This window comes from Oryza sativa, chromosome 9, assembly GCF_034140825.1.
Source record: "Oryza sativa Japonica Group chromosome 9, ASM3414082v1".
Lineage (NCBI taxonomy): Eukaryota > Viridiplantae > Streptophyta > Magnoliopsida > Poales > Poaceae > Oryza > Oryza sativa.
The window spans coordinates 24,366,664-24,387,354 of NC_089043.1; the positions used below are offsets into that span (position 1 = coordinate 24,366,664).

Genomic DNA, 20,691 nt, shown 5'->3' on the forward strand with positions numbered 1-20,691 from the left:
TATATATATGTTTTGGCTTTAAGATGGGCTAATAGTAGGAAGTGTGCTATATTATTATCCTTGCTCTCATTCTCTCTCTTTGATTCTCTCTCATGAATTTAATGATATAAATTTTTTTTAAGCCTGCTAAGTAGAACTATTGTACCTGCTCAAGAACTCACCCTTCTAGCTTCTGTTCGGCCCATCTGGAACACACTGGACAACCCGAACCGAACCATCAACCAACCGTCCACGCAAACCAACTCGCCACGTAGACTTCTATAAAACCCACGAGCCCGAATGCGCCCGCGCTCGAACCCACCCAAAACCGGCCATACATAGGCACGTAGCCGCATCGAACCGGATCCGATCCGATCCGACCCAACCGCGAATACCTTCTCGTCGAAGAAGCATCGAATCGATCGAGAGAGACCGCGTGACCATCCGCGGAGTTCGTCGTCGTCTTCGCCTTCGTCTTCTCCATCCACCACCGCGCTCGGCGAGGCGATCCACCGGCGGCGAGGAGAGGCGCGCGGGAGCGGCCGGAGATGGCGGAGAACCCGCAGCTGTTCGGGAACGGGATGCTGGTGCCCTTCTACGGCGAGATGTTCGTCCTCGCCCGCGACGGCGTCGAGTTCCACGTCGACAAGATCCCCTCGTACGTCCCCTCCCTCCTCCTCCTCCTCCGCGTGTCCTTTCCGGTTTCTGCCGCGGCGAGGCGAATTGAATTGAGATGCTGGGGCTTCGATGGCGATCGGGCGAGGGATCGTGGTGTCTTAGATGGGGGGAATTAGGGGATTAGGTTAGGCACAGCGGGTGTGATATTGGCGCGCCGAAATTGAGCATTGGGCTGTATGATTTTTGTCCGGGTGGAACTCAACGCTGAAATTGAGCTTCGCATCGAGTCTAATTGGCGGTTACTTTGTTGATCTGTACGGGTTGATAGGTTACAAACCGGGACGCTTAATCTTGCTTTGGTTGGAAAATTACAAAATGTTATCTCCTTACTGAAGTACAGCAACTATGGAAACAGTTAGGGATTTAGTGTCACAATAATGAGCATTATTCACCATCTCATTACCACGAGGAATGCATTTTTTTTCATTACATTCAAGTGTTACGTTTATGTTCCGTCTTGAAAAGTTCATCTTCGTTGTAAATTAATCACTGCTTTGGGGCTTGGGCTAATTAGTCTTCTCTTGTGGCTGCTATGCTTGTCCTCAGAGCTCCTGGTGGTCATGCGAAAACAAAGGGCACAATTTACCTGTCAAACATAAGGATGGTCTTTGTCGCCAGCAAGCCTGTTGGGAACTTCTTTGCTTTTGATATGCCCCTGGTGAGTAATGGCAGCCTGAAACTGATAGGAGCAATTGGTCAAATTTTGTCGGTATGATTTGTTTGATGGTTTCATTTTGCATGATAGTAAATTCTAAATGGTGTTGCATGGCAAACTCTTTGCAGTTGTATGTGCATGGTGAGAAATTCAATCAGCCAATATTTCACTGCAACAACATATCGGGTTTCGTTGAGCCGGTAAGTACTTGAGCATCACGGGAACACATGGATATATAATTTGACATATTTGGTGCGGCACTGACCTTGGAGGTTATAATGCAGGTTGTACCAGAGAACCAGAACAGGGCCCTGTACTCGACCCACACTTTCAAGATCTTGTTCAAGGAGGGTGGCTGTGGTACCTTTGTTCCTCTCTTCCTAAACCTGGTTGCATCTGTGCGACGCTACAATCAGTTTGAGGCCCAGTCTGCCGCAAGTATGGCGCCACGTGTGGACCCGCTACAAGCTGTTCAGACTCCTGTTGATGATATGATGCGTCATGCGTGAGTGCTCAACCTATCTAGTTTCCTGGTGTGCCATCTGTTTAGCTTTTGCCCTGCTAGAAAACTCACATGATCTACTATCTACAGGTATGTTGATCCGAACGATCCTACAAAGATTTTCCTTCAGCAGCCTGCGCCAGAGTCACAGCTGAGGAGGAGAAACTACCACGGACGGGCTGACAATGCGTACTAGTGTTCTTACCTGATTGCAAAGAACCCATATGTTCGAGCCTATGAACATATGGATTTCGGCCTCTAGTCGCGTATCATGCTATTACGTGGGTGTGAAATGAAAGCTTCATGTTGCCCAGAAACCTATTGTATATCTTTTATGCCATATTCAGTTGCATATCTCAATAATGGTGTACATATTCCGTAGTCCTCTGGACTTGGTGCAAAAAATGGTTTATTTGATCCCATGGTGTATGGAATTATCATTGCTCGTGCCAGCTTGTAAATCACAGAAACAATACGATTATTGCTTGTGTTAGGGATTCTTTTTTCTTTGGTCACAGGGGAGACTGAAAACAGATGAGTAATGTTGGTAAGTTAGGTTGGGTGTTTCTGAATTACTTGCTTTTTTTTCCTTCCTGACTTTCATGTTCCTTGCAAGACTCTGAAGAGCAATGGCTTCTGTCAAGGTGCAATAAATAACCAAGCTAACCTTGTTCTGTTAGCTTTTGCTTTGGGGGATGTGGCAGCATGGCATGTGAAAAATTCTTAGGGAAGATCTCACTGTCTGTATAAAATGTGTTTTTTAAGCAGAGTTACAGGCATTCAGGAATCCAAATCAGCAGGTCTTCAGGATCTGAATATGTAATAATCTGGGTTCTTATAGTTATATCGATTTCGTCAACAGGACTGTTGTGTACTCCTCTAAATTTTGCTTTCAATAAAAGCAAGGAAAATGTCGTCTGTAAATATATACAGACAAGGTTCCATGACAACTTTGATTGATAAACACCACAAATAATGTATACGTGATTAATTCAATTCACATTGGTCCACTTGTGGCATTATGTGCTACCAAAAGTGGATTGCCACCAGCTGCCAGAGACTCAACATGGAAAATGTCAGGCTTGCAGCTTAAAGCTGCAAACGTGGGGCTGACACTGGAATTTCTGAAAACAACAAGAGCAAATGATAAACACCAGGCCTTTGATGGTAATCTATCTTCTTGACAAGTTCCTGAACACATGGCGATACTGAAGTTTCTTTTGGCATTCTGATTCCTTCCATCCATTTGCTTGCTTGCACATTGTCAGGCTGCACGGATAGCAGCAATATGACTGGTACAAAGGAAAACAGACAGCCGCAAGCAGCAGCATCCAGACCATCAAGTCCTTGTCGAGACGAATTTAGATGCCTATTTCTTCTTTTCTTTTCAAGGGAAAAAAACACTGACCGTTTCTAAGGAATGTTGTGAACTTGACAAGTGATCTCGGTGTTAGTGTGTCATTGTCTCATTGACTATCTTACTTTCACATTCAGTTCGCTGAAGCGGGTAGCATTTGCATCATTCAGCTTCAGAAGCTCAGAACCATCATATAATTACAAGAAGTTTCTTTGTACCATAACCAGGTTTTTCACATGTGTAGTGGTAGATGAATGAATGCATCTACTACTTACAATGGAACCATCTTACCTTCAGTTCTGCCTGCTCCATGACTTCATGTAATGAGGTTCTTATAGATGATCATGAATGAATGAAGCTGGTAGTTGAGAGGCTGTATGAAGGAGACAGCTCTTCTGCTCGCAACAGCACCAATCATCCATGGAGCAAATACTGAGTAGCAGGAGAAAAACACAGCACCACTTCAGTTCAGTTGACAACCTCTCGAGACAAAACAACAGTATCAGACAATTTTGTCTGCAAGAAAAAAGAGGCATCTTCTTTTTTCCTTTTTCTTTTTCTTTATCAGACAATTTTGTCTGCAAGAAAAGCCGACTTGAGAGTATCTCTATGTATGACGGATACAGCTCATGATTGGCTGAAAGCTTTTCTTTTTTTTTTTGGCAGAATGAGGAAAAGAACAGCTCTCTATGAAAAGGACATTCAGAGTGCAAGACGAAACCTCAGCTGTTTTAGTTTTTTTAAAAAAAAACAACCCGCATGAGGTAGTGCGAGGTTTCATATTAACATAGCGGAAAAAATTACAAGATTACCGTCCGAAAGCTATAACCTGGGAAAAGAAAGACACACTACCACGTGATAGCGACTCCTTACATATCCCAGGAGAAGCACTAGCACCAAGTCGGCCGCCGCTATACGAGATCGATCGCGCTAGTCCTACACAGGATATTTTTAGCAATTTTGATATTGTCAATAAGTCAGTTCCATCTCTGTGTTTGCTGTCACAACTAGTTTCAGTTTTGGTTTTGCTAGCTTGAGCGGTTTGCTGCCATATGAACAGAGGAAAGTTTTTTTCAGATGCATCACGAGTGATCGATCGATGATGCAGCAAAGGATGGACCCGGTTTTCTATAACGCGTCGCAATGCAACTTGCTCTTGTGGGCAGTTCAGCAGCTGGTTGTTTGGAGTCCCACTCAACAAGATAGATTGATAGATGCATATAGATCAAGAAGGAGAATTGTATAGGCACCCCTACTTTCCAATCTACTCCCTCCGTTTCAAAATGTTTGACACCGTTGACTTTTTAGCACATATTTGACCGTTCGTCTTATTCAAAAAAAATTGTGAAATATGTAAAACTATATGTGTACATGAAAGTATATTTAACAATGAATCAAATGATATGAAAAGAATAAATAATTACTTAAATTTTTTTTGAATAAGACGAATGGTCAAACACGTACTAAAAAGTCAACGGTGTCAAACATTTCGAAACGGAGGGAGTATTAATTTCTTTTTCGATTAAACGTGGCGAATGCATCCCTTAACTATCGACCACCCATGCATTGCACTCCATATGTAACTTGGAATCGGCAAATGCATCCCTCAACAGTTTGAAACAGACTCAAATAGACGAAGGTATGAATAATTCTGTAAACTTCGCAAGAATCTATAAAATTTGGTTAAAAAAACACTATCCTAATCACCAACTAATTCTTATCAATTTTCAAGGAATAAAAAAACAAAAGGGCACTAGAATCTAAAGTTTTTAAGTTTCACCCTTTCTCCGTGGAGATTTCAAACAAAAACCACACAAGATTCTACGACTTCATTTAAAAAACCATGCCAATCACCAACTGATTCTTATCTATTTTATCAAGTCAAGGCACAAAAAGAATAAAAAGGACACTAGAATCCTTAAGTTTTCAAATGCCATATTTTCCCTGTAAAGAATTCGCATATAAACCACACAAGATCCTACTATAATTTTGTTAGAAAAAAATATGCGCCAATCACCAACTAAGTATTACTCTATTCGTTATACTATAGTATTATACTATAGGCCGTTTTAACTTTTCTTCTAATCAATTTTTAAAATTTGATCAAGTTTATATAAAATATAGTAATATTTTCAACACAAAACAAGCATACTATTAAAATATATTCAATGTTACTTCTAATAAAACTTATTTAGTGTTGTAGATGTTACTAAGGTTTCTATAAATCCAAAGAAATTTAACTCGAGAAAAAGTCAAAGCGACTTATAATATGAAACGGAATTAGTATCTATTTTCTCAAGAATAAAAGAAACTAAATAAAAAGCACTCTTAGAATCCTTAACGTTTCAAATTTCATCCTTCCCCGTAAAGAATTCGTATTCAGAATCAGGGACTTAATTTGCAATTAGTAATTTAAAACAGGGTTGGATCGTATAATAAAAAAGTACTCCACCCCCACCCCCGTATTTGATCCTAGTCAGCCACCCCTGCTTCCTTCTTCTTCCCAAGTTCTCATCGAGGGTTTTCCTCTCTCTCTCTCGCATCGCATCCATCCCCTCGTGTCGCCGCCGGCGGAGGCTGCGGCGAGCCTTCACCCCCCACCCGCCCACCGCCGGCGAGCCACGGCGTGGGCGACCTCCTCTCCTCTCCCGATCCCCTCTCGCCCTTAGGTAGGGGCTTCTCCCCAGTCCCCACCACACGCGCGTGCGTGGCCGACGAGCACCCCAGGTTCGGATCGGATGGAAGGTATGATGATGATTTGTTCTCGTCTCGGTGATCTCCCTCCTCGTCGTCCTTCTCCGGCGCGTCGCTTTCGTGAGTAGATCGGAGATCCGTTCGGGGGTTGGGGGTTTGATTTGGGGTTTAGTGAACACCCTCCCCAATCCCACGTAGCCGCATCGTTAGGTCCGCCTCCCAGTGATTATCTAGATTGAGATTTCGATCTTGCAGTTTATGGTGTACAGTATTTAGAGTGACAGGTCGAGGTGAAAGGAAATTGAATCTCCCTTGCTGCTGTCGTGAGATTTAACTTGCGTGTGGACAGGTCTAGGTGAAGGGAATTCAACTTCACCTGCTGATATTATAAGATCTAGCTTTGGGTATTGCTGCTTTATAAGAATTATTAGCTTTTTATTTTTTTTCATATCAATCAATTCGAAGTCCTTCACTGGTAAAGATTCTTAACTCTTGAGTAGTGCTTGTGATCTGGCTTATGCGAGTAGTTTGCATCAAGCAATGAATAAATTATTCTATAGCCTCTGATAAGCTCCTCTTTGTCTGCCCAATTACCTTTTTCAGACCAGAAGAAAAATGCAAAACCAGAGGGGTCTTCTGGCTCGCAAAGGGGAGCTCCCCCGGCACCTGATGCAGGCCTTCCCAATCCTTTTGATTTTTCTCAGTTTAGCAACTTGCTCAATGTAAGTTCTTTTTTTTTTCGCGCAGCTAAAAGCATGATATGTGCTCTCTTTTTGTGCATCACTTATGTTTAACTGTACTATTCTTACGTACACAACTGTAATGTGATGTGCAGGATCCATCTATAAAGGAGATGGCAGAGCAGATTGCAAGCGACCCTGTGTTCACCCAGATGGCAGAGCAGCTGCAGAAGAGTGCTCATGTGACCGGGGAACAGGGTGGCCCTGCATTGGATCCTCAGCAGTACATGGAAACAATGACACAAGTCATGCAAAACCCTCAATTCATGTCAATGGCAGAACGTCTTGGGAATACTCTTATGCAGGTATCATGTTATGTTTCCAGAGTCATCACCAGAAAAAATTTTCAGAATGTTTCTTCGCTTCAAGTTTTCTGCTACGCATGACAGGATCCTGGAATGTCCAGTATGCTCGAGAGTTTGACTAGTCCTTCTCATAAGGAGCTGCTTGAAGAGCGGATGTCCCGTATTAAAGAAGATCCCTCTTTGAAGGGGATTCTTGATGAGATAGAGAGTGGTGGTCCATCTGCTATGGTGAAGTAGGTGTTGTATGCTAGTATTTAGATATAACTGTGGCTTTTAAATTTGCTGAGATGGTTTGCCTCACTTATTTCAGGTACTGGAATGACCCTGAAGTTCTTCAAAAGATTGGTCAGGCTATGTCAATTAATTTTCCAGGAGATGCTGCTACTTCCACTACATTGTCTGGACCTGAAGAAACTGAAGAGGATGGTGGAGATGATGATGAGTCCATTGTCCATCATACTGCCAGTGTTGGCGATGCGGAGGTAATGAAGTTCGATAATAACTATAGGACGTGACTTCTGTTTTTACTTTGCTCTGAGTTGATCTGAAACTTGTGCTGGTATCTATCCGTATTAGTCTTCACGACTATGTGTAGCTATGCTGCCCATCAATGTAGCAGGTTGTTTACCCGACCTATCACTATACAACAAAGCTTGCTTCTCCAACTAAGCATATGACTAAACCATGCTTTTCCTAGATAGTTCTATAACATAACCTGGCTTCTTGTTCTTAAAGCTTTGTGGACCACCTGCTTATTGTGTTTATTATCCATACACCGTTTGCCTTTATTTGGTGCCAATTCTACACAAATGCTACGTAGAAAAATGACTTCTGTTTGTTGAATCTGATATACGCGGGGTTTAAATCAGGGCAGGTTTCTCATTTGGCTGCCCTTTTTCGTTCTTAATGTTCCTGATCTTTGCACTAGATATGGTCGCTCTTGATGTCAATCTCTTATTTATGTTTGAGCCTGAGGAAATATATTAAATCATTGTACTACTCATTTGCTGCAAGTACTTCTTTATACAACATAATGACTCAACAGGGTCTGAAGAAAGCTTTAGAGGATGGAGCAGACATGGATGAAGAAGACGCTGAGGGAAGAAGGGCCTTACATTTTGCGTGTGGTTACGGTGAGGTATGTGGAACTGCTGAATGGTTTAGAATAGAAATGAATCACGTAACACAGATTAAATACGGATGTTTGTAGCAATAACCAATTGGGTGAACTTGTCTGTTTTCAGTTGAAATGCGCAGAGATCCTTCTGGAGGCAGGTGCTGCTGTAAACGCACTGGATAAGAACAAGAACACCCCACTGCATTACGCTGCTGGATATGGTCGGAAAGAATGTGTGGATCTTCTGCTGAAGCATGGCGCTGCTGTGTAAGTTTAAACCAGCTATTTCATCTAAAACCGAGTCGATTTGATGCCCTGCTAGTTTGTGCCTAACTTGATGAAAATTGATGACCCCAGCACGCCCCAGAATCTGGACGGGAAGACCCCCATCGAGGTGGCCAAGCTGAACAACCAGGATGAGGTCCTCAAGGTGCTCGAGATGGACGCTTTCCTATAAAGAAACCAATGCCAAATCTCACGCTCATCATCACCGGCTCGTCGCTTTACAGTTCAGATTTTTACTGCATACCCAAATCATCATCGACTCTTTTAGCTTTGGTTTTGGTGTGGTGGTGGTACATTCGTTGAATCGTTGCTATGTTTGGTGCTCCGATTTGTAATCTGTTTCACTTCCCCGTTACACTGCATCACTCCGTTTCATCCTTTGTATTCCTATGTTGCTGAGTCTGGTGTTGCAGACGTTGCTCCTGTTTTTCTCAGCGTTTTCGTGTCAGATTGGTAGTTTATATAGATAAGAGATGCACTGCCCCGGTGTACATGTGTCTCACCGTCGCTGGTGCCGTGTTTGAACGGTGAGAGGCCGATCAATGCACGCGATCAAGTGGGCAATGCGACCTCGGGTAGGTGACAAAACATGGTGATCTGGAGAGTGCGGGAAGCGAGCGCTTCGGTGGTGTTTGTTTTTACCCTAGACGAAGCTACACGAAAAATGGAAAAAAAACTAATATTGCATGATTAATTGAATATTACTAACTGTTACAAATTTAGAAAATAGATTTATCTGATATTTTAAAGTAATTCTATATAGGAAGAATTTACACGAAATGTGTAATTTAGAGTTTGAAAACATGCTAATTAAAAACTGAGATAAAATGGAGTATATCTTAATTACAAACGATCATGGGCCTTCGTCGTCGGATTGGAGTTCTTCTATCCACTTCTATTTTCTTCCATGTTGCCATTTTGGGCGGATGCAACTGTTGCTCAAAACGAGCTTATCCATATGTTGAATTGTTGACTGAGATTGGCCGGGGAGAGCCGTACAAGTTTTAGGGAGCAGGAGAACGACAAGTAAAAGAAACACTTTCATGCGTACGTGGACGCCGCAGCTGCCGAGCTAGGCCTTGAATGCTTCGAACGCTTCATCTCACTCACTGGCAGGTGGGTCCCACCTCAGGGATTAAACCACACGTCAGCATCTTCCCCTCTTAAAGACGAATATACCCCACGGATTCCCTACCATACCTACTAGTTCGCGCACGGTCTCAGTGTCACTGACACTGGGCCCCCATCCCTGTGGCCCACATGTCATCGACACAAAGAATGTTTTACTAGCCACGTGCCGAAGCCGTCGATGGCCGCGGGGGGCAAAACGGCGAGGCGACAGCCGCCGTCCGATGAGAATCCGACGGCCAGGGTGCCGCCGTCAGCTGCCTCCACCCGCCGCGAGCGATTTGACCGTGCGGTGACGGTGGTGAGGCCGCCAGCCACGTCGGCGGCGGCGGCGACCGGCGGCTCACTTCGAGAAGCGTCTCGCCTCCTCCTCCTCCTCCTCACCATTAATACCCCCCCACCCACGCCGCGCGCGCGCCTCGCCCTCGTGCTCCATGCGCGCCACGCTGCGAGGGCGAGGCCACCGTCGCCATGGCCGTGCTGGGAGTGGGCGCCGCCGTCAGGCTGCGGCTCCGCGTGCTCGGCCGCCACCTCCGCCTCCGCGGGCGCAGGCGCACGCGGCGGCGGCGGGGAGGTGGTGGGGTGGAGGATGAGGAGGAAGGAGGGAGGGAGGCGGTGGTGCTGGTGTCCGGGATGGGCGGGTCGGTGCTGCACGCGCGGCGGCGGTCGAACCCCAGGTTCGACCTCCGCGTCTGGGTGCGCATCCTCCGCGCCGACGCCGACTTCAGGAAGTACCTCTGGTCGCTCTACAACCCCGACACCGGTGGGTCGCGCGCGCGCGCTCGTAGTGTTCGACGAAACGTTTGTGTGTGAGTTGGGGTGCGCGGTTTGTTTGAACGAGAGTGATTCGGTTTGCTGTTGTGCGCAGGGTACGTGGAGCCGTTGGACGACGATGTGGAGATCGTGGTGCCGGAGGACGACCACGGCCTGTTCGCCATCGACATTCTCGATCCTTCCTGGGTGAGCTAGCTTCTGGGTGTTAGTTCAGTGAAGAACACTAGAAAGAGGGTTTGTCTTTTCTTGCTTTGTAAGAATGGTATATTTGCGAGGGTATTAGTTCTTCCGCCTTTACTTGAGCGACGGTCATTCGTTTTTTTTTTAAATTGTTAACCACGCCACATTTGGTGTGTAATACTGATAATTGGTGTCACTGGTGCCGTATCAAAAGTACATATAGGTTAAGTGAAGCCGTAGTAAGTACTAACAGCTAGACCGTGCGAAAATATTTAGTAAGTGGTAGCATGCCCCCGTATCATGCCTATGGGTATATTCATGAGCACTAGCAATTGGTGATTTGATGCTGCTGCTTCGTGATTTCTTTTTGTACTCATTTCTTATGTTGACATTGAAGTGGAGGAGCGTGTGCTTTTAAGAAAAAGCCATTGATATTTGCTTCTCAGATTTCATGGGATAGATAGAATCTAAAAAGCAGATATTTGTCTGTGTAGTGCAACAATACTGATGTGTTAAATCACCTTCCTTCTTCAACTAGTCACACTCAAAGACCATAATGTTTCTGATTTGATTTTTCCTCTATCTTCTGTAAACTCAGTTTGTGGAGATTCTCCATCTGTCTATGGTGTATCACTTTCATGATATGATTGATATGCTTGTTGACTGTGGATACAAGAAAGGAACCACACTTTTTGGATATGGTTATGATTTTCGCCAAAGTAACAGGTACGATCTATGTGGGCTTATTTGCATAGTCTCGAGTCTTGACTCAATAGCATCAAAAAATAAATTAGTTTGAACATTTTACTGCTGAGCAAACACAAGGTGCTGTAATTATGGGTTTATCTGGCAGGATAGACAAAGTGATGGTTGGTTTGCGAGCAAAACTTGAGACAGCTTATAAGGCTTCTGGTGGGAAAAAGGTTAATATAATATCGCATTCTATGGGTGGACTGCTAGTGAGCTGCTTCATGTCTATGAACCGTGATGTGAGTTTTCATGATTAGAACAGTCTGTTGCTTACTAACAATCGTATTCTGTATTCAATATGTTTTCTCTTTTCTCCATTTTTCTAGATATTTGCGAAATATGTGAACAAATGGATTTGTATTGCATGTCCATTTCAAGGTAATATATATTTTGACATTCTGCACTTATAGTTGCTCTATTCTTGCGTTGATGACCTTTGATAAAATCTGTGTTCTATGTTTTTTGGTTTTACATCTTGGCAGGTGCCCCAGGATGCATCAATGATTCTCTGCTAACTGGGCTACAATTTGTTTATGGGTTTGAAAGCTTCTTTTTTGTTTCTAGATGGGTGATGCATCAACTGGTAAATTCTTGACTATTTCATATTCTGCTAGCTGAGTTTGTGTATGCTTACTACTGTAAATCTTGTTATTACATTCTATATAAAAACAACCACCGTGTGCTTTTCATCTCCTACCTACAGTAGGGGGGTCCCTATTGGAAATATATTTTAACAAAAAAAATGCATGTATATTCACATATATTCAAAGGATGAGGAATGGAGCTCTAGAATAACTAAACTGCTAATGAAGGGCTACACAATGATGGTCCTCTGCAAGCCTGCAAGGATTTTTTTTATTGTGTTGGTTAAGTTATTTGTTTGGTAGCATAATGCTATTACTCCTGCTCTTGGTTGCTAATGTTTAGTCATTATTTTACACTGACCAAAATCAAAATCAACTATCATTTTGAAGTTTTCATTCACTCAAGCATGTCCATATAGCTTCTTACAGTTCTCGAAATGAATTATGTTTACCCTTCTAAGTTGGTCTGTCACGTGTGCAGCTTGTTGAATGCCCATCCATCTACGAAATGCTGCCAAATCCACATTTCAAGTGGAAGAAAGCACCAGTTGTTCAGGTTTGGAGAAAGAAACCTGAAAAGGATGGAATAGCGGAGTTAGTTCTGTATGAAGCTACCGATTGTTTATCTCTGTTTCAAGAAGCTTTAAGGAACAATGAGGTAGTCACTCTCTGCTTCTAATTTGTAAATACTTTTAAAGCATAAGAAATTAGCACCGCACTAAGCGTTACTATCAAAAGTTGAAAAATCTTTTACATACAGATGAGAACTACTTTGCGCACTAACTGGAACTAAATCATCACACCATCCTTTAGTTGAGAGGGAAATACCCAGATAGTATGCAGAAGGCAAAAGCACGTTGGCAGTTGGTATTACTCATGAAAAACATAGTAATGCTGTCTACTCCATTGATTTGACAATGTTAAAATGGTTTATAGATTGGTGGCTCACTTCGAACAATTGGAGATAATGTTTACTGCATGTGAACCTTTTTTTATGCGGAACTGCCTATGTATTAACATTCTGTGTGTACCCACATCTGGGAGAACTTTTGTCCTGCCCATAAAACCATTAGTCGATAACTCGTTGCCTTACAAATACCATGTATTGTTTGACCTAAAAAATGTAATAAAAATATTTAGAGCTTGTCTCATCATTGCATCAAGTTTGGATACTAACATAGCCATGGTATATCCTTTTATTTGGTGATAGTGCTGTGTTCTGTTAATTGTATTTGAGTGAAACTTGTTTATTCTATTTATCTTTTCTATCCTAGCTCAAGTATAATGGGAAGACAATTGCACTGCCATTCAATATGTCAGTCTTCAAGTGGGCCACTGAGACCCGCCGAATTCTTGAGGATGCTGAATTACCAGATACTGTGAGCTTTTATAATATATATGGGACATCTTACGATACTCCATATGATGTTTGGTGAGTATTTTTGAAGACTGCTAATTCTAACATCATGTTGTCCTTCATGCTATTCTTAGTAGGCAACCAATCTAGATTCCCATTTTTATCGGTTTGCGACTCTCAACCTACAAACCAAGATATAAATAGTTCTAACAGTATCCATTACTTGAGCTAATTATCTGCTTAGCCAATATAATTGAATAGGAGTGCATGGAAAGCAGGATCCGTTACAGCCTTTGGTTGATAGAGTTCTCTTTTCTTGTTCCAATGTCCAATTGTGTGCATACTTCAAGATTCTTGTTGAATAGTTGATAAGTTATTAATCTAATAACAGATTTATTCCGATTTGACTTATCTAGCTTTGGCTTTGCTGTAATTATGTTCTTTCTGATTTGCAGTTACGGCTCTGAAAGCTCCCCAATTGGAGATCTGTCAGAAGTGTGCCACACAATGGTGCTGAACTTAATCAATTAAAAAATATCGTTTTTTTAGTTGTGTGATATTGCTTTTACTAAAATATTATGCTGGTCCATCTTATTTTCAGCCAGTGTACACTTATGTGGATGGAGATGGCACAGTTCCTATTGAGTCAACTATGGTAGTCGCTCTTTTCTGTCATATAATAGATTTCAGCTGTCTAGTTTCCTTTCTGTAATGTTATTCAACAAAACCCAGTTCACAGTATTACTCTTCATTATGCATCGAGAAATTACTCACTTGTTGCTTAATGATTTAGTAGGGAAGCAGAACATTACATAATGCCTTTCATAAACTTTGGATGTTAAACCTAGTTGGTTATGACTAAATAAAGTGCCTTAATTTTGTAAAGCCTAGCAAACATACGATCACAAGATCATCTTCAATGGCATATCAAACATTCTTTTGAAGACAAAAGGCATTGCACTATGACCCGCAATTTAGTGGCACTCTTTCGGATTTCTTCAGTACTGCTTGATCCTCGAGTGTTTTGAATTCAAGGGCAACTCGTTCAATGCTAAGCTTTGCCATTTACAGTTTAGGATACACCATACATACTTTTCCTTCCCCTTAAACTATAGCATCTGCCATGTTGCCTCATGAAAACAATCTGGGACACAATATGTCATTGTTTTTTTGTTGTCGGCAGGCTGATGGATTTGCAGCCAAGGAAAGAGTTGGCATCGAGGCCGACCACCGAGGGCTGCTTTGCGACGAGAATGTGTTTGAGCTTCTGAAGAAATGGCTCGGCGTGAAGGAAGAAAGCACACGGCGGCGTCGGTTGTCCAAGTCCAAAGTGACAGACTTTGCACCATCATAATGAAAGTACTAATCAAGTCAAGGTGCTCAAAACAAAACCATCACAATCTCTTCAAGGCAGCCATTATTTTTTGGGCTCTTCACTTGAAGAGAAGATGAATATAGCGAAACACTTGTGTTTAAAATGTTACTTGTTATTCCGGAAGGGGAAGATGATATGAACCCTACCATTCGTAGCTGAAAATTGTGACACTTTGTGACGTTGTGACGGTTATTTAATTTGCATCCAGTAACGGAGCAAAACTTAAAGGAAATAAATAAATCGTATTATTTACAAAGCATGTCATGGTTGCAAATTTGTTTAGCAATTTCCGTATGGTGTAGTTGCAGCCTGTGCTCTGTAGAACTTTTCATTTTCCCGGTTTCAACCATGCAGTGCTCGAGGACTCAAAGGCAATGCAGGATGGAACAAATATAAATCTTTGAAGGGGGTTTAGTGAGAGCAATTAATTTCCACCATGGCGGAGTAAAATTCTTGGGTTTAAAGCGGGCTTGTTAGATAGACACCAACTTCAAATTTAATTTTGAGTGCCTTGGAAACGGTCCTGCATCTCATGACGGAGTGCAGATGCAGATGTACGAGAAGGATTTGGGGTTTGATATCAACTTGGATCTCCACAATCAAATCGATCTAGTAAATTAGAGTAACCATGCGACGGTTCACGAACGAGTGTTGGTTGGACTTGGACCTGGCTTCCACCCCGGGAGTGCCAAAAAAGGCTTGCGCAGCCTTATCCTCCAGATTTCTTGAGAAATATGGAAAGAGCAAACTAGCGGGTGTTCAGACACCGGCAACATACCTAGTTGCCAAGATCAAAAGGAAGCAAAACCATAGACCTTGGCAAGAGCAAGGGCCCTCTCTAGTCTTGTTACTTAGGGTTTGTGTTTTTCCTTCTTTGTAAATAACCCGTTTATACTATACGGTTTTTCTCCTACTCTATTCAATGAAATTGACACAGTAAGTACCGGTTCATTAAATAAAATAACTTGAGCACTTTGGGTCATCTTCTATTGCTGTAGTTTTACTTTGGATCACCCCTAGGGCCTAGTCCAATCTTTTTTTTACCTTGCACTAGCTAACTTTATATTTGTTATATTTTGGATCACCTCGACTCTCTTCACTAGCCATGCCCATTCTATACTCTGGCTGGCACAATGTTGAAACTGACTGCCTGAAATACTCTGTACATCAGAGCCTCCATAGAAATCTCTCTGAACCATTTGCATTCCAACATCATGTCATCCAGGCAAGAAACCTTGACAAATACTATTATTACTCCGTGTTTACAAAACAATAGTAAAATCAGCCATGATACACGTATACTTTTACATTATGCAGTGAACCTATGCTAGCTCTTAACCCTATCTTGGTTATCTGGCGGTAATAAAATATCACACATCATCACAGTTCACACCAAACCTTGCCCATATGTACCAGGCTACCAGCTATCACACTGTACATAGTAAAACATTTTCAGTTACAGCACAAGTGTCAAGTGTGTGCTGCAGATAGAAGCCTACTACTACCTTGAGGTAGTAGCAGCCAACGAGGAGACCTCCTTGTTGGTGGAGGCTGGCTCATCGTCTCCGGCGCCGGCAACTCGCGTCGCGGCCTCCTCGTCCGTCGCGCCGGCGACCTGCGCCGTCTCCTCCGCCACCTTGGAGCCCCTGCTTGCAAGAGTTTTCTCAGTGATGAGTAGCGATATCGTCACAGCTGATTGCTACTCCCTCCATCCCAAAATAAATCGATGTCTTATGTGTAGGTTTGTGGCCAGAAAATAATTTATTTTAGGATGAATGAAGTACGTATCTTGAGGAATTTTACTTCCTTTGGAAAAGTATCTTGAGATACCTAAATTTTATACTACATTTTTTATACTTTTAGATATTTAGTACTTATTAGAGATACCAAATTTTAACTAAAAAATATCGTATCTCTAGGTACCTTCTTAAGGATGGTAAAAAATTTTTGACGTAAGTTAAGGATGGTAAAATTACACATGTATCTTATGTGCATGTTCAGAAGGAATGGCAGATGAAGAATGAAGGCTTACTTGTATGAGTAGATGACAAGGCCAGCTGCCGTGCCAGCAAAAGCAACGAAATACATCCAATCAACCTGCAAATGCTCAAAATTTGATTAAACAAGATCAATTTGAATTTTAAGATTTAGTATTGGCATGACTGTATGGGGGGAGGAATTGTTGTTCAGAGACCTTCTCATGGTAAGCGAAGATACGGATTAGAACAGCCCACATGTCCGAGGTCAAAAGGGAGAGATTGAGCATAGTTGCACCACATATCTGAAATTATTGGAGTAAATTTAGTAACATGCAATATTCAGAAATGCTGTGAATTTTCCCACAATCATGGCCTGTACCTTCAATATAATCGGTACTGTTGAGTAGAACAAGAACATTGCTACCGCAAATCCAATGAAAGGTAGAATCTGAAGAAAAAAAAAGGGTCCATGAATACGAAGCATGGTTAATTGATTATGTAGTAGAACATATTCTTCATTCTTATTAGATTGTACACACAAGAATTAAAATAATCTAGAACTGAAACACTAATTTATCAATTAAAATATTTGGACCATATAAATTGCCTCGAGTACCATGTATGAAAGGGAGGAGATCGACTTACCGCACCAGCATTCCATTCGGTTGACCGAAGTTCTTGTCGTTCAAGTATGCTTCTGTAGCAGTGTTAAGGAAATGGGATATAGAAGCATATTTTCTTGCTATGCCAAATATAAATCAGGTAATACAAAGTACAAAATAGTTACAGATGGGTTGGTAGAAACATGTCCCAGTTTCACTGGTTCATTGTTTTGGTCTCGTTGCTATTCAAGTAATTTCCCTTGTTTTAACTTCTAGTAACATGGAGAGGCATTCTTATAATATTCTTAGTTTAATCAAACTACAGTGGAAACAAGTCATCACTTAACTAATCCAAAGGATACATTTGTATACCACTTATAACTGCTCCAAAAACGCCCAGCATTGCCATCACCTCAATTCTGCTGCTTTTCTTGACAAAGTACTCCTGAAATGTTGTAGGCAAAACATGCAAGGTTCTTCATGTGCTACCTAATTTAGTTTTATGCTTAATCCGATGGGCTGTCAAGGCTAATATTTGAAGTGGTAATTATCATATCTCAAAGAACATGTTTTTTGCCGGGTCGGCCGAAAGATTTGGTCGACCAATTTCATTAAAATCTCAAAGAACATGTGAAAAATCTAGAACTGGGAGTTCTCCCCTGTGTTCTGAAAAGAAATGGAAAATAAATAGTAATAAACGAACTATAGATTTGCTATTACCTCGGTAACATTACTGACAGCATAAAGCATGGCCCCAGCAATGACAAACAAATCACCTTTCAAGGGGTTGGGTCCTTCTGCAAGACACTCCATTGTGTAAGGTCAACATGATTTACTTGTTATTCTTTTACTGACAAGTGCAAAATACTGTATTTTCTTTATAATCTATTTGCCACATTTCAGAAGAGCTTTGTGCCTTTGTGCTGAGAATCAAGTACACATTGCAAAGACTACATGAAACAGAGCAATGCAGCACCAAAATAAAACGCAGAAACTGAACAGATAACGGCATGCCAAGCAGATGTATATAAGTGTATAATTGTGTGAGTTGAGTAAACTTTCATTGGAATCATGTTCTTACTTGCTCTATCAGAGGCATGGACATCAGAAAATACTACCAATATAATGCCAGCCACACAAATCACAACACCGATGAACTTCCTCAATCCATACTTTGTCTTCAAGAAGACCCAAGTGAGGAGAATGACACACGGGATCGCCCAGCAATCGATGAGCATCACACTCGTTAAGGATGTATACTGATAAGCCTTCACAACTGTGTGAACAAATACAAGTCAAGTTTAGAATCTTCACATGAAGTTACTAACTAAAAAGAAGCTCCAATCTCAGTAAGAAATTCAGATTACATCATTTTCACTAATGGTAGACATTTACCAATATAGTTAGCTTCTACATCAACGATGCCAAGGATCAAGAAGTAGTACCATTTAATCTGCAGAAACAAAATGCAGAAAACATTTCAAGCTCCATGCTGATAAAAATATTCAGATTGCTGCATTGCAATATAATACCGTGGTGACAACGAAACAGCCTCAGAAACTTTTTTTTTTAGAGAAGGGTATTTTTTACCCGGCCTCTACAACCAATCGGATATATGCAGCCTTTTTAAATTAGGAACTTAGCCTATCAAACAGCCTCAGCAACTTGCGAAGAACATAATCAGAATAAGCATAAATATGTTTGGTAACAAAGTGACTTGTCATTGGTCCTGGCTTGGGGATAAGATACGCTAAATACGCAACGTACATGCATCAATCATACGAAAAAAAGAGGAACAGCACAACTCAAAATAATGGTCCTAGGGAATAATAATCTGAAGGTCAGGCCAGGGCACAGGACATGTGTTGTTAAACACCATAATAGCTTATTGACCTTTGGTTTCACCATTTCCAGTCTCCAGATATCAAAATCATAACCGAATTTTGATCTAAAAAATAGCCAAAATTGCATCCAAACATTTCTTTTCAGGGCAAAACGCAGCAGGCAGACATACCGTCAGGTGTTGCCTTCTGTAGATCAGTATCCCACCATAAACAAGCGCAAGAAGGACGTAATTCAGCAGAGACTGCGAAGTTGGCGCGTTGACGCCTGAAAACAATGCGCAGGATTCAATCTCATAATCAGAACTTCGTAACCCACCATTCACAACTCTCTATATCTGAACATGGCATGGTTTGTAACAACATAATAATTTTCAAAGATTATGAAATTCGAAACATGGTCATTCATCTACCAAGAAAATGAAAAAAAAAAGAACCAAAATGACCACGTATAATACAAGCCAATTGCACGAATACATTCTGAACCAAAAGCTCATCAAAACTGAAACTGCAACTCATCAAGAACCCAACTATTTTCAGAGTTCAGATTGCATGAATACATTCTGAACCAAAAGCTCATCAAAACTAAAACTGCAACTCATCAAGAACCCAACTATTTTCAGATTTCAGATTGCATGAATACATTCTGAACCAAAAGCTCATCAAAACTGAAACTGCAACTCATCAAGAACCCAGCTATTTTCAGAGTTCAGATTTCAGATAGATCGATACCATCATACCAACATCCAGTTGTTAGTTTCAAACAAAAGCCCTATCGAGCGAATACGCGAACATCATGCGGCGGCGGCGGCAAGCCGTACCTCGGCGGGCGAGCTCGGAGGAGGAGAAGCCGGTGGAGGTGATGAGCAGCGAGACGAACTGCCCCAGCGCGAGCCCCACGAACACCTCCCGCCGCAGCCACCTCGCCGCCGCCGGCGCCATTGCTCCCTCTCCCTCTCCTCCCCTCGGAGACTTCTCCTCGCCGTGGACAGTGGACACCAACGTCGCCGTCGTCCTCTCCACTGGACTCACGCCAAGCCAACAAGCTAATGACTTTCCAAAACAAAAATGCTTAACTACTTGGCCTATATATACGGCGCTTCGTTGCCGTCGTTGCAGTGTGGGCCCCGCCGCCGCTAAGCCGGCCGGTGTAGGCTAATTGCTCATTTTAATTACTGTTCCTTCTATGACGGCATTAACTTTTTTAATTACCATTCGTCTTATTAAAAAATTATGTAATAATATCATTTATTTTATTTTAACTTGATTTATCATCAAATATTCTTTAAGCAATGGTATAAATATTTTTATATTTAAAAAAAATTTAAATAACACAAATGATCAAACGTTATAGTAAAAAAAAAATAACATCGTCGTACATTTTTTTTAAATGGAGGGAGTATCTTTTTCGCTGCCCCCTTGCATTGTGCAGCTGTGTAAACTGTAAAGCAAGATATTTTTCCATGCATTTGATTTGAGCCAAAGACATACTATATTTATTTTTTAATGTATAACGTTGTTGATTTTTTAATCAACATTTGACTATTTATCTTATTCAAAATCCTTGTGCAAATATAAAAATATTTAAATCATGCTTAAAAAATATTTGATAATAAATTAAGTCACAATAAAAATAAATAATAGTTACTTTCTTTTGAATAAGGCGAATGATCGAACGTATCTCAAAAGGTCAATGACGTCATACATTAAAAAATAAATGAAGTATCAAATATGAACCGAATTTGAAGTGAATTCAAACTTTTTTTCGCATTTCAGAAACAGGCTGATCATGTCATGCCAGCGCTCAGG

At 41.6% G+C, this 20,691-nt stretch overlaps 4 protein-coding genes across 4 annotated transcripts; 3 read left to right on the forward strand and 1 right to left on the reverse strand.

Moving 5' to 3' along the window:
- Positions 1-289: 289 nt before the first annotated feature.
- On the forward strand, positions 290-2,307 carry LOC4347553 (UPF0664 stress-induced protein C29B12.11c). The gene is made up of 5 exons (XM_015795730.3): positions 290-637; positions 1,204-1,315; positions 1,441-1,512; positions 1,597-1,817; positions 1,905-2,307. Exons 1-5 carry the CDS (start codon positions 528-530, stop codon positions 2,008-2,010), a joined length of 621 nt encoding a protein of 206 aa, XP_015651216.1. The 5' UTR covers positions 290-527; the 3' UTR covers positions 2,011-2,307.
- Positions 2,308-5,667: 3,360 nt separating this feature from the next.
- LOC4347554 (ankyrin repeat domain-containing protein 2B) lies at positions 5,668-8,746 on the forward strand. Its single transcript, XM_015756785.2, has 8 exons — positions 5,668-5,916; positions 6,469-6,587; positions 6,701-6,910; positions 6,995-7,143; positions 7,221-7,392; positions 7,956-8,048; positions 8,155-8,294; positions 8,385-8,746. Exons 1-8 carry the CDS (start codon positions 5,910-5,912, stop codon positions 8,482-8,484), a joined length of 990 nt encoding a protein of 329 aa, XP_015612271.1. The 5' UTR covers positions 5,668-5,909; the 3' UTR covers positions 8,485-8,746.
- Positions 8,747-9,861: 1,115 nt separating this feature from the next.
- Positions 9,862-14,719, forward strand: LOC9269832 (phospholipase A(1) LCAT3). The gene is made up of 11 exons (XM_015757203.3): positions 9,862-10,203; positions 10,309-10,400; positions 10,993-11,120; positions 11,248-11,383; positions 11,471-11,522; positions 11,627-11,727; positions 12,210-12,386; positions 13,003-13,160; positions 13,541-13,595; positions 13,687-13,740; positions 14,269-14,719. Exons 1-11 carry the CDS (start codon positions 9,912-9,914, stop codon positions 14,437-14,439), a joined length of 1,416 nt encoding a protein of 471 aa, XP_015612689.1. The 5' UTR covers positions 9,862-9,911; the 3' UTR covers positions 14,440-14,719.
- Positions 14,720-15,680: 961 nt separating this feature from the next.
- On the reverse strand, positions 15,681-19,950 carry LOC4347556 (uncharacterized). The gene is made up of 11 exons (XM_015755253.3): positions 19,704-19,950; positions 19,056-19,150; positions 18,437-18,494; positions 18,123-18,317; positions 17,762-17,838; positions 17,404-17,486; positions 17,085-17,136; positions 16,819-16,887; positions 16,655-16,741; positions 16,493-16,557; positions 15,681-16,106 (listed from the first exon to the last, which is right to left on the reverse strand). The coding sequence occupies exons 1-11, from the start codon at positions 19,822-19,824 to the stop codon at positions 15,962-15,964; spliced, it is 1,047 nt and encodes a 348-aa protein (XP_015610739.1). The 5' UTR covers positions 19,825-19,950; the 3' UTR covers positions 15,681-15,961.
- Between the last annotated feature and the right edge of the window lie 741 nt (positions 19,951-20,691).

What these genes read in the sequence shown, in the direction of transcription:
- LOC4347553 (XM_015795730.3), top strand. Translation starts at nt 528, where the DNA reads ATGGCGGAGAACCCGCAGCTGTTCGGGAACGGGATGCTGGTGCCCTTC. An exon ending in TTGCTTTTGATATGCCCCTG is followed by an intron (nt 1,316 to 1,440) that starts GTGAGTAATGGC and finishes AACTCTTTGCAG; the next exon opens with TTGTATGTGCATGGTGAGAA. An exon ending in GATGATATGATGCGTCATGC is followed by an intron (nt 1,818 to 1,904) that starts GTGAGTGCTCAA and finishes TACTATCTACAG; the next exon opens with GTATGTTGATCCGAACGATC.
- LOC4347554 (XM_015756785.2), top strand. An exon ending in AGTTTAGCAACTTGCTCAAT is followed by an intron (nt 6,588 to 6,700) that starts GTAAGTTCTTTT and finishes TGTGATGTGCAG; the next exon opens with GATCCATCTATAAAGGAGAT. An exon ending in CCAGTGTTGGCGATGCGGAG is followed by an intron (nt 7,393 to 7,955) that starts GTAATGAAGTTC and finishes ATGACTCAACAG; the next exon opens with GGTCTGAAGAAAGCTTTAGA.
- LOC9269832 (XM_015757203.3), top strand. Translation starts at nt 9,912, where the DNA reads ATGGCCGTGCTGGGAGTGGGCGCCGCCGTCAGGCTGCGGCTCCGCGTG. An exon ending in GATTTTCGCCAAAGTAACAG is followed by an intron (nt 11,121 to 11,247) that starts GTACGATCTATG and finishes TTTATCTGGCAG; the next exon opens with GATAGACAAAGTGATGGTTG. An exon ending in TCATGTCTATGAACCGTGAT is followed by an intron (nt 11,384 to 11,470) that starts GTGAGTTTTCAT and finishes CCATTTTTCTAG; the next exon opens with ATATTTGCGAAATATGTGAA.
- LOC4347556 (XM_015755253.3), bottom strand. Translation starts at nt 19,824, where the DNA reads ATGGCGCCGGCGGCGGCGAGGTGGCTGCGGCGGGAGGTGTTCGTGGGG. An exon ending in GTTATAAGTGGTATACAAAT is followed by an intron (nt 17,137 to 17,403) that starts GTATCCTTTGGA and finishes ACACTGCTACAG; the next exon opens with AAGCATACTTGAACGACAAG. An exon ending in CTTGTCATCTACTCATACAA is followed by an intron (nt 16,107 to 16,492) that starts GTAAGCCTTCAT and finishes TCTTGCAAGCAG; the next exon opens with GGGCTCCAAGGTGGCGGAGG.